Source organism: Hoplias malabaricus, chromosome Y (genome assembly GCF_029633855.1).
Source record: "Hoplias malabaricus isolate fHopMal1 chromosome Y, fHopMal1.hap1, whole genome shotgun sequence".
NCBI classification, from domain to species: domain Eukaryota; kingdom Metazoa; phylum Chordata; class Actinopteri; order Characiformes; family Erythrinidae; genus Hoplias; species Hoplias malabaricus.
The window spans coordinates 3760983-3772508 of record NC_089820.1 but is presented as its reverse complement, the minus strand read 5'-3'; the positions used below and the strand labels follow the sequence as shown (position 1 = coordinate 3772508).

The following is an 11526-nucleotide window of genomic DNA, read 5'->3' as shown; positions in this document are numbered from 1 at the left end:
CATACCTTAATCATCTATTATTTCTTCTTATATCTTTAATAATGATGTGTATACCTCATACATGTAGCTGCTATTGTAACTTTACCTCAAGTAGTACTTTCTAAAACCAGCTTCTATATTTTTGACTAATTTATGTCTGTGGATGTGTGATACATGTCCTAATACAATGCTGCAACATCCTCTAGGTCCAATAGAATCTTATCTTTAAAAAAATCATAATTATAAACTAACAACTGATTAACACATTTAAGTAAACTACTAAATAAAGGAGAGACAGGGGAAAATATATAAAAACCATGAGCTCAACCAAACTCTGGTAAAACAAATAAACCAGCATTTTTTTTAGAATCTACAGAGTACACATTATCCTAAGGTTTGTGTCTCTTTTTGGGATTCAATCCAGTCTTTATAATATTTAGCTTCATAATTCATTGAACTAATTCTGTTCCAGAGATTTGAATCCGATTCAGTGACGTAGTTCAGTGTTTCAATCACTTACCCTTATTCATTCAGTTGTATACAGTCAAATCTAATCCACATTAATGCTCTACTGGCTGAACTCAAATCCTCACAGTAATGTTCTGGCATTTAGTGTAAAACCTTCCCAGATGCATAGGAGCTGTCACTGTGAGAAAGGGCAAACTCCTAATACCTTACATTTCAGAATAAATGTAAAAGCCGGTGTTTCAGACATGATGGCCATATGGTGTTAGTTAGTTATAAAGAGAAGAAGGAAAAAAAAAGAGAAGGAACTTTTGTAAGAGGAGAAGTTTTTAGTCTTTCCTTTAAATCATGTAATGAGTACACTTAGTGTGTGTTAAACAGTATTGTGTTTATAAGCTGAATTTCCCCATAAACTAGCAGGCAGTTTTCTGGTTGTGGTCATTCAGTAAATGCATTGGTCACAACTTTTGTAACATTAGACTTAATAACCAATAAACAAGCTTACTGCATCTCACAATAGGTAGAGCTTTAGACTAATGAGGGTGAATGCTGTAGTATGTGGTTGGTGAAGCAGGTAAAAGGTGTTGGCTTTTACGCAGAAGGCTAGGGTTTAGTCCTGGTTCAGAATGTCCAGGCGAGGTGTATTAGTCCTCTCTGTACATCATGCTCTAACTAAATATTTAAAGACCTAACAGGTTAGGTAGGTTGAAAGAAAATGTTTGCAGGACCAACAACATAATAATCAGCAGAACTACTGCTCTGTTTTAGCGTCATAATCCTAATATTACAAAATTATTTACACATGCAATTTCTGAATTAAAATACAACTTTATTAACTGGACTTTAACAAACAGGAAAGACACTAGCGGGTTAACACCAAGAACAGGAGAACTTCACTGAAGATGAAAATATAACTAATAAAAAACACACAACAAGAAGAGTGCAATCCAAAACCGGAAGAGTAATCCAGAGAATAATATACAAACAGGCAGAGGTCAGAAACATAAAGATCTAGAACCCAAAAAAGTCCGGAGAAACAAATTTATCAAACATTCATACACGGGAAAATTAACAAACAAAATAACGCACAATACGCAACAATAGAGTAGCAATACTTCGCAAATAGGCACCGCCAAACTTGGTTAAAAATACTATGAGTAATGACGCACAAATGTAACACAGCTGTATATCAAAACTCAGGTGACCCAGAGCACACAAAATAGTTCCCATTGGTTGGTGGAGTCACGTGACTCCCCGCTGCACCATGGGAATAGAAGTCCCCGGAGCAACCCACAGACTCAAGTGAAGCGAGGAAGGAAGCGATGTGTCCAGAGAGACAGGTGTGACATTACCATAATATTACTGATCTGTAATGAGTTATCAAACATTGTGTATAAATCTGTTCATTAATATTGCAACCGAACTGAGTCTTTTTTAAAAGATTAGATCAATGAAAGAGACTGAGAAACTGAAATGTTTTTTAAAACTCTAAGCAGTCAATTCTAAAGGTACTAAGTATGTCCTTGTGGTGGTAACATCACAGATATTAACGATTCTACTTTGTCTAGTTTTGTACTTTTATATAATAATTCTGAAATTACTGCCTGGAACACAATAATTTTACATTTTTTCAAAAAGATGAGTCGTACTTATGAAAGACCCCAGGATCCAGGAACGGCGTAAATGTATAATTTTGCCAACATGTATCAGCTAATATTAAATCATTTAAAGTGTACATATTATAAAATATTCAGATTCAGCACAAATTAATTCAAATATTCTCAGAAAAATGTGTAAATGGAAATCCTGAAACTCCAACTGGATGCTTGTGACCTTTAATTCCCAAAACACCCCTGCTTTATAAAAATCTTTTCTGTAATGTATATCACCACATGAACAATTTAATCCCATTGCAGAATTTAGTTCTGTATTCTTATGTGTGTACACTGAAAAAAAAAAAAAAAAAATACACCTTGAAGTATTTTTGTTTACGCCAGTGTTGTAAATGTAATGTAAATGTAAAACTACAACTTACGAACCTAAGACACCCTGTTTAAACAGAACTACGTGTAAATAAAAGAAGTTAAAATTAAACAGAGAGAGACTAGTTAAACAAACAGGGACCTGAGCTGAGAAACAACATGGAAACATAATAAAAGGAAAAAGACTACACAGTATTTACAAAAGGAACCAGGGAGAGCACAGACTACAACCTAAAAGAAAGACTAAACATAAATAGGGACTGGGAACAGGGAAAAATTCAATAACTAAACTAAACAAGCAGATGAAGACAGAAGAGAAGTACCAGCGAGAGAGAGCAAACAACACTGAGAAAAAAAAACATTTACTTCATTATTTTTTCTGTGAAGGTGTTAATTTGAATAATCTACATCCAGATATAAAATATTAGTAACATATTATCTCAATCCACTCAAAAACACATATCTCCATTTTTGTAGATTTATATTTTACTACATCATTTTAACACAGCAGTTGTCCTTCACACTGTGATTTAATTTCATTATGAACAGAGCTCTAGAAATGCTCCAAAAAGGGGAGGGGGCGTGGCCAGGTCAATCGTGTGAGGAAGAGAGGAGACCAGTGTGGGGAACTTAGAGCACATAAAAGGAGATAATCAACAAGAGAAAGATCGCTCTTACCTTACAGGTGTTAATCACAGCTGCGCACCAGCATAGGTCTTCCACTTTTGGACTATTGACATATCCTTCCATGACTGGATTTTCAGCATTTAGATTCACACTCTTTATATATTTTGTTTTGCTTTGACCTCCACTGTTCCTCATTTTGTGCTGGATAAGGTCATCACCTAATTTACTGAATCATGTAAATGTCCATCCCATAACAAGTGAAACTGCAAGTGGGTTAAATAAAATTATTTTTGATGTAGAGATTTATGAATCCTTAAGCAGGACCATGACACTGTTATGACACCTGTATGTCTTCATTAGCCCTTAAATAAAGTGAGTTCTGTTTTACTCTTTATAATATATTTCATTCATTCATTATCTGTAACCCCTTATCCAGTTCAGGGTCGAGGTGGGTCCAGAGCCTACCTGAAATCCCTTGGCGCAAGGCGGGAACACACCCCAGAGGGGGCGCCAGTCCTTCACAGGGCAACACACACACTCACACATTCACACACACTCACACCTACAGACACTTTTGAGTCGCCAATCCACCTACCAACGTGTGCTTTTGGACTGTGGGAGGAAACTGGAGCACCCGGAGGAAACCCACACGGACACAGGGAGAACACATCAACTCCTCACAGACAGTCACAACCTCCAGGCCCCTGGAGCTGTGTGACTGCGACACTACCTGCTGCACCACCGTGCCGCCCTATAATATATTTATGAATTCTTATTCAATAAACCAGAACTTGGAATCCTTTAAAGTACTTGTTTTATAATATCATGCCACGTTTTATATCAAAATATTCAGAACAATCTCAGCTCTCTCATTAAGAGAGGTCCATGTGACCTAGAACACTTTATGAAGAGATAATCCGGCTCTAACCCAGAAAAACTTAAATATGATTTTAGAAATTCTTATCTCTTGTGAAAACATCCTTTTACTTATGTAGATGAATTATTTTGGTGATTGAAATATGTTTACCAGACTCCTAGGGTCTCAAAAATAGGCCACTGTATTAATTAAATACACTTTTTAATTAAATACTCAACGGAATAAATGTGTAATAAGTGTCTAAAATGAAGTAAATAAGTAAAATTATTTATTTAGTAAATGTGCCATTTATCACTCTATGTAACAAAATGTTCATTCAACTTTGACAAAATAAACCATGAATAACTCTTAATTTACTTTGTAAAAGTTAACTGTCTGTTTATTAATAAAGTTTACTGTTTAAAAGTTAACTGTAAAAGGTTTATTGTGTATATATTCATGATCTGTCAAATAGTAAATGTTTATTACGTAAATATTCATGATCTGTCAAATAGTAAATGTTACTCCTGTAAAAGTACATGGTCTGTCCAATAGTAGCTAAATGATAATTTTACTTTGTAAAAGGTCAATATAAAAACTCCCAACCTCTAACATTGTCCACTTGTATTTCTTGCCCTGTGACATAATTTTAGAAGCCTGCTTTTTTATATTTTGACACAGTGTTTGTTTCGTTTGTACAGGGAAGTAAAGTTTGAACACATTAAGGGGTGTGTATGTGGCCCTGGTGTCCGAGCTGGTCGAAGCCTGGAGACAAGGGGACCCGTGTCTGTCTTTTTCTGCCTTCCAATACAGCATAGCTGGCTGCAGTGTAGGTGGGGGCACTGTAGCATGATGTTCTTGTGGCTGGAGTGAGGTGCTTGTGTCTGGGTGGAATAGGGCCTCTTTGGTCAGGTTGGCGATGGCTGTGATGGAGGCGTTTCTCCTGACGAGGACTCGGGTGTGCTAACAGGCAGAGAAGGATGTGGTGGCTGCTGCGAACAAAAACATTACTAAGCGATAGAGAATTCATTTTTGCAATGAGTACATTCCTTTTTTAAAGTTCATGACTACTGTAACACAACAGTTTCATGTGTTATGCACATAAGCAGCATTTAGCCAAACACTAAGTTTTTAGAAGAAAAAAAAAATAATATATGTATCAGTGGCGAATGCTGGTCTTTCGTAAATTCTACCCTCCGTTCCATTTCAAGAAAATGATCTGTGACCCTGTCGTACCAACAAGGCGTCTTTTCCAGGGACTTGACTAGTGTCCTCTCAATGGCCAGCAGAGCTAGGCTGCTTAAACGGCCTTGGCCCATGTGAAGTGTGTCCGCCTGTGAGTGCTTTGTGATGGTGGAGGGGCTCAGCAGCACCCGCTGGACAGAAACTGCGATAGAAGTCAGAAAGAGTGATAGAAGTCAAAAAGAGTGATAGAAGTCAGTCTCCAATAACAAGCAGCTACAAAAAACCACACCAGAAATAGAAGCTCGATTTGTCGCTAGTCGTTTTTACAAAGAAAATGCAGCTAAAAGGATTAAGAAAATCTCCGGTTCAACTCAGAACAGAATGCAGTGCTTGGAAGTGAACTGGCTGCTCTGTGTTTTGCTGCCAAACGTGGGCTTGTGATGGCAGGTGTTACCCTAGGGCAGTCAGCCGTAACCCAGAGAACTAAGAGAGAGAAGGAGTAACATAATGTAATTTGGCAAGCAATATCACATCATCATCACTGTCATCTGACAAAACAGCAACAACAACATAAAAAAGCTACAGTGTCAGTTGTCATAACATATTATGTCATGTCACCCCAGAAAATGTTGTGACGCACCTTATGTCACCAATAATCTATGTCACCTTGACATCAAAGTTAACAAAAGCAGCCTTTAAGAAAATTTGCCTCATTTATAAATGTTTATGTATCAGTTGTTATCAAGGCTTTATGTGGGTGTCATGTATCCTTAAGAACAGCACCCTACAGTAAAGTGTTACCCTTTTGTATATACATGTTTTATATACATTGTATCATGTTACTCTAGATTATATAATTAATAGATATTTCCTGTGGTTTTAACTGTTTAATTGCTAGAACCTTATAAAAATTTCTATACATTTCAATACAAAATTTTTCAATACAATTTCATACATTTACACACACTTAATACACACTTTGTAATTTAAGTTACAATTTATCATGTTGAAGGGCTAGCGCCCTTCCAGGGTGTGTTCCTGCCACCAATGAATCCGGGTAGGCTCCGGACCCAACATAAGGACCCGGATAAGCGGTTACAGACAATGAATTAATGAATGAATTTATCATGTTCTTGTTTGCTTTACAGAATCAAGAGGCATCATGGCTTCAATCCCAGTGACAGAACCTGAACACTTTACCTATGAAAACTACACAAACCAGACTTCAACTAAATCACCTTGCAGGGATACAACATGCATTTTCTTTGTGGTAGCCCATGTGATGATCTGTATCCTGGGTATTGCTGGAAATGGTGTGGTCATCTGGATTACTGGGTTTAAGATGAAGAAATCAGTCATCAGCACCTTGTACCTGAGTTTGGCCATTTCTGACTTAATTTTCTGCTGTACCCTTCCCTTTGGAGTCGCCCATAAGATCAAAAATGAATGGGTCTTTGGGTCCTTCATGTGCGAGTTCAGGTATTTCATCAAGTACTTCAACATGTACAGCAGTATCTTCATCCTCGTTATCATCAGTCTGGATCGTTGTGTGATTGTTATGTTTCCCGTGTGGGTGCAGAATAAGCGTAGCATAAGGAAGGCCACTCTGGCAGTCCTATTATCTTGTGTCCTGTCAGCATTACTTAGCATACCGATGGCTATTTTCCGAGACATTCAGGATGAACGGACAAAGCAGTGTCTCAGAAATTACAGAAATGATCAAAACCGTACTGGAACAGTGATATCCAGGTTTATTTTTGGATTTGTCATTCCTTTCCTCATTATTGTCATCTGCTACGTTGTCATTGTTCAAAAGCTAAAAGCCAATCAGATGGGAAAATTCAAAAGACCATTTAAAACCATGACACTTGTGATTGCTGCTTTCTTGATTTGCTGGCTGCCATACCACACTTTTGCCCTTCTGCAGTTAAAGTATAAGCATTCCAAAATGTTTGTCAACATCGGAAAAGTATTGGGCATCACTCTTGCCAATGCTAACAGTTGTATGAACCCATTTCTTTATGCTTTTATGGGGAAGGATTTTAAGAAGCAGTGTTATGCAATTCTGTCAAAGATTGAAAATGCCATTCAGGAGGAAGATGGTCAGAATACAGTCCAAGTAACAGCTAATAGCTCCAATGTTGAAGAGAAAGTTTCAATTGTTGTTTGAAGCAATCAGTTAAAACTTGCCTGCTAATTAAAAAACAACTCCTCAGATGATTGTACATGTTCGTTGAAACAAAACAAGAATTAATTCATTTTTTATTTATATATTTGTAATTTTACTGAGTTTTTTATCATTGTCAATTCCATGTTTAATAATAAGAAAACTGCATTTCCCACAATTATGTTCCTTGCTTTACCTTTACATGTTTGATGTTTATCTGTAATGAGTTGGACATTTTGGATAAAGTACAAAACATTGTGCCCAAGAGTATCCGAGATTTATTCATTCCCTCATTCATCTTCTTTAAGTTGAACGATTCTGTTCAGGATTGCGGTACAGAGCCTACCTGGAACCACCAGGCGCAAGACAGGAACCAACATGGGACAGGATGCCAGTCCATCACAAGGCATCACACACTCACACATGGATAATTTCATACTCATCCATTCATTCATACCTGTGAACAATTTCACATGCTCAATACCTGTGAAAAACTTCCTGTGATTTTGGACTGTGAGAGGAAACCCATGCAGACCCAGGTGTAACGACTACAAAAAACTCTTCTGACGCACTGCACACAAACAACCTGCAAGTGCAAAGGAGGATTTATTTTAAAACAAAGAGAAAATATTAATAATTAACAACAAGCAAACTAAACTTGAACTGGACACTAGACAAAATATAGAATAAACTGAATGTAAACATGGAAAACACAGAAAGCAGAACCATGGAGGACTGGGTTAAACCACAATGAGGATCGGAACAAAGATACAAAAAGGAACCATAACAATTGTGAATGCCAAAGAAACAATGAAACAGAGTTTATTAGCATGAGGAGTGAGATGAACGCAGTTTGATATAAGGATATGAAAATTACACTGAATAAAACTTGGCTTTGTAGCGTATGATATTTAGTATCAATTACAGTCAAATTACAACTATCTTGAGTAAATCTGCTCACTGCTGAGCAAAGACAAACCACGTACTGTTGGACTATGAAGCTTTGTCCGACTGACTGTTGAGCGTACAAACTCAAGAAAAGACTCAAGATTAACCAAACAAGACTGCTTTATTGCTAAGAACTTAGGCTCGTTGAGATACACACAGCACACATGTAAACTGGGTGCGTTCCAACCTACAGAGAGGGATGGAGCAGGGTACACACTAGAAAGTGCACATGTCTACTAAATCCATCATATACATAGTTACGCTATACTCTGATAATAATGGAATCAAATAATGATGCCTATGTGATCATGTGACAACCAACCTACCATGAAGGTTAATAGGTCTGTTTTATTAGCAGAAACAACAACTGTAACCGGTGTCAAACTGTTCGCCCCACAGAACCCACTCTGCATTGAAGTCAAATTACACAGCAGCTGGAACTGTTACCTCCTTCATTTACTTCTGTGTTGTAAAAGAAAACAGTTCATCGTTGTCTGTGAGAAGGCACTACAAACTCCTCTCCTTTCAGCATTTATTGCAGATTGAATAGATACATTTTTACAAAATATAATTAATTTCTTTCATGAGAAGTTTACATAAATTAAACAATAAATGAAAATACATAATATATTTAAAGTACCAATTACCAAATTGTAAAGCTTTGAATATATAATAACAATGGACAATAGTATTATTCAATTATCTTCCGTCTTCAAAACATTTAAATTGAGAACCAAAATACAACAACAAAGTGTAAACAGTACACAAGTGTTAATAATCTAAGCTGGGAAAATATTTCATATTGTTCAAAAATGCTGAATAATTGTGCATTAATTATGCAATAGTTAAGCATCTGCAATTTTCTACAAACACAATTACATGGAAAGGTGACATTTTGTCTCCAACACTATCTTTTCCAGTACAAAAACAGAAGACAGACAATAAAATAGCATACCTGCGTTCTAAAAGGAGAGAGCGCAAGCTCATGAATCATGTACCTTTTCTTAAAGAGAGAGCGCAGATTTTTAACCGATTTCCCTGTTAGATTTAAACTTATTTTAACATTTTTTTTACTCCTTTTTTAATCGCTTCAAAACACACAAGATAAAGTACATACTAAATATCATAAATCATAAACAATTTGACCTTAATAAATTTTACCTAATATAAAAACAAAAATAACATTTCATATCTGCTACACAAGCTAGTGCTCTGCTGCATGAAGCACATTCAGTGAACGCTGTCATTATACAGCACCAGAAATCAATAGAGTCTGGCTGCAGACATGCACTTGCTGCCAGATGCACTCTCTGCCTCCGCGACGTCACATGCAAATGCACTCTCTGCCACAATGACAGAAACTGCACCATTTCTGCTTTATGAGTCAATGGATATCTTAATACGGTGTAATCTTTGTAGAGTTCTGGTGCTATATATGATGACTATATCATTAGTGTAGTGATTTCTGGTGCTATATATAATGACAGCTTCCATTGAATGTGCTTCAGGCTTGCTGTTTCTGCTAATAGAACAGAATTTATCGATGCGGTAGGGATGATTTTTTTAAGGTACCATAATCACTATTTCATCCCGTTATTATCAGTGTAGAGTAACGGTATATCATGCCTTTAGTAGACGTGCACTTTTTAGTGTGTAACCTGCGCCCTCTCTCTCTCTGTAGGTTGGAACGCTCCCAGTTCACGTGTGTGCTGTGTATCTCTATAAGCCGAAGCTCTTATCAATAAAGCAATTTTGTTTTGTTAAACTTGAGTACTTTTCTTGAGTCGAGTACTCTCAACAATCAGTCTGACAAAGCTAATGTCCATTCAGTGTCAGTCTTACAGCCCAACAGTACGCCATATGTCTTTGCTCAGCAGAGTGACAGGATTTACTCAAGGTTGTAATTTTCTTAATTCCCTTATCATTCCAGAATGACACACAGGAGAATGCAATTTTTATTTATTATTTAATATTGCATACCGTTGATCGCAAAGCTAATTTCACACCAGACGATACACTGCTTTAATCAATGTAGTCACTCACACCGGCCGTGAGTATCAAGCACAAATATATTCCTCAACAGACACAAAATAATTCCGTTTCCGTGACTGAGAGTGCACTGATGAATAGACTGGCGGTGCATGTGAAGCAGTGAGTGCATGTCTGTAGCCAGACCCTTCTCCCAGAAATCACTACACTAATGATAACATCATTATATATATATAGCACCCGACCTCTTTAAAGATTACACCGTATTAAGGTATCTTTCGACCTGAAAAGCAAACCGTTCCACTGTGCCATTGTCTGCAGCCTGAATTTGACTTTACCTGTAACATTTAGGGCTGAAGGTGAATAAAGCTGCTGGGCGGGTTTGCTGGCCAAAGTATTGGTACTTTCTGCAGTGTTGACAGGTGCCAAATCCTGCTGGAAAATGAAATCTGCATCTCCATAAAGCTTGTGAGTAGAGGGAAGCATGAATTACTCTAAAATTTCCTGGTAGACGGCTGCGCTGACTTTGGACTTGATATAACACAGTGGTCCAACACCAGCAGATGACATGGCTCCTCAAACCATCACTGATTGTGGAAACTTCACACTAGACTCAAGCAGCTTGGATTGTGTGCCTCTCCACTTTTCCTCCAGACTCTGGGACCTTGATTTCTAAATGAAATACAAATTTTCTTTCATCTGAAAATAAAACTTTGGACACTGAGCAACAGTCCACTCCTTTTTCTCCTTGGCCCAGGTAAGCCACTTTGAGTCATGAGTGGCCTGACACAAGGAATGTAACAGTTGTAGCCCATGTCCTGGATACGTCGATCTGTGGTGGCACTTGAAGCACTGACTCCAGCAGCAGTCCCCTGATTGCTGCAGACTGTGCTCCTTGAGCGACATACTGAGTCTGTCCTGACTTTTTCTTGCCTCAACATGGTTGAGCAATATGTCCCACTTTAAAGCAATGGTGACATTTCTGTTTTGAGCTTGCACATTTGTGGTGTATGGGCAAAACACCATACTATAACAAGGTCGGTGTGCTTTAGTCTGTGTTCTTGATGATTTTATGTTTTCTTCCTTACTTTTTCTTTTCCACCACCTTTTGGTTCCCTTCATGCTAGCAAGTATATTTACAGCTTCTGTTTCTGTTTCTTTAATTTTTCCTGCAAGGTCCAGTGTGTTCTTGAACACTATTTTCATTTACAATGCAATATCACAGGCACTTTTGAAAATGAGAGCATGTTCCACCAACAATTTTCTCTGAATAGCTTCTCCTTTTATTCCACAAACAAAATCATCTCAAAGTGCTTCATCTAAATGAT

At 37.4% G+C, this 11526-nt stretch overlaps 1 protein-coding gene across 1 annotated transcript; it reads left to right on the top strand.

The window, feature by feature from the left end:
* Positions 1–6248: 6248 nt before the first annotated feature.
* On the top strand, positions 6249–7488 carry LOC136679532 (chemerin-like receptor 1). Its single transcript, XM_066658122.1, has one exon. It carries the CDS (start codon positions 6257–6259, stop codon positions 7262–7264), a length of 1008 nt encoding a protein of 335 aa, XP_066514219.1. The 5' UTR covers positions 6249–6256; the 3' UTR covers positions 7265–7488.
* The last annotated feature ends 4038 nt before the right edge of the window (positions 7489–11526 follow it).

Excerpts from the sequence above, each read along its gene's own strand:
- LOC136679532 (XM_066658122.1), top strand. The coding sequence starts at position 6,257 with ATGGCTTCAATCCCAGTGACAGAACCTGAACACTTTACCTATGAAAAC.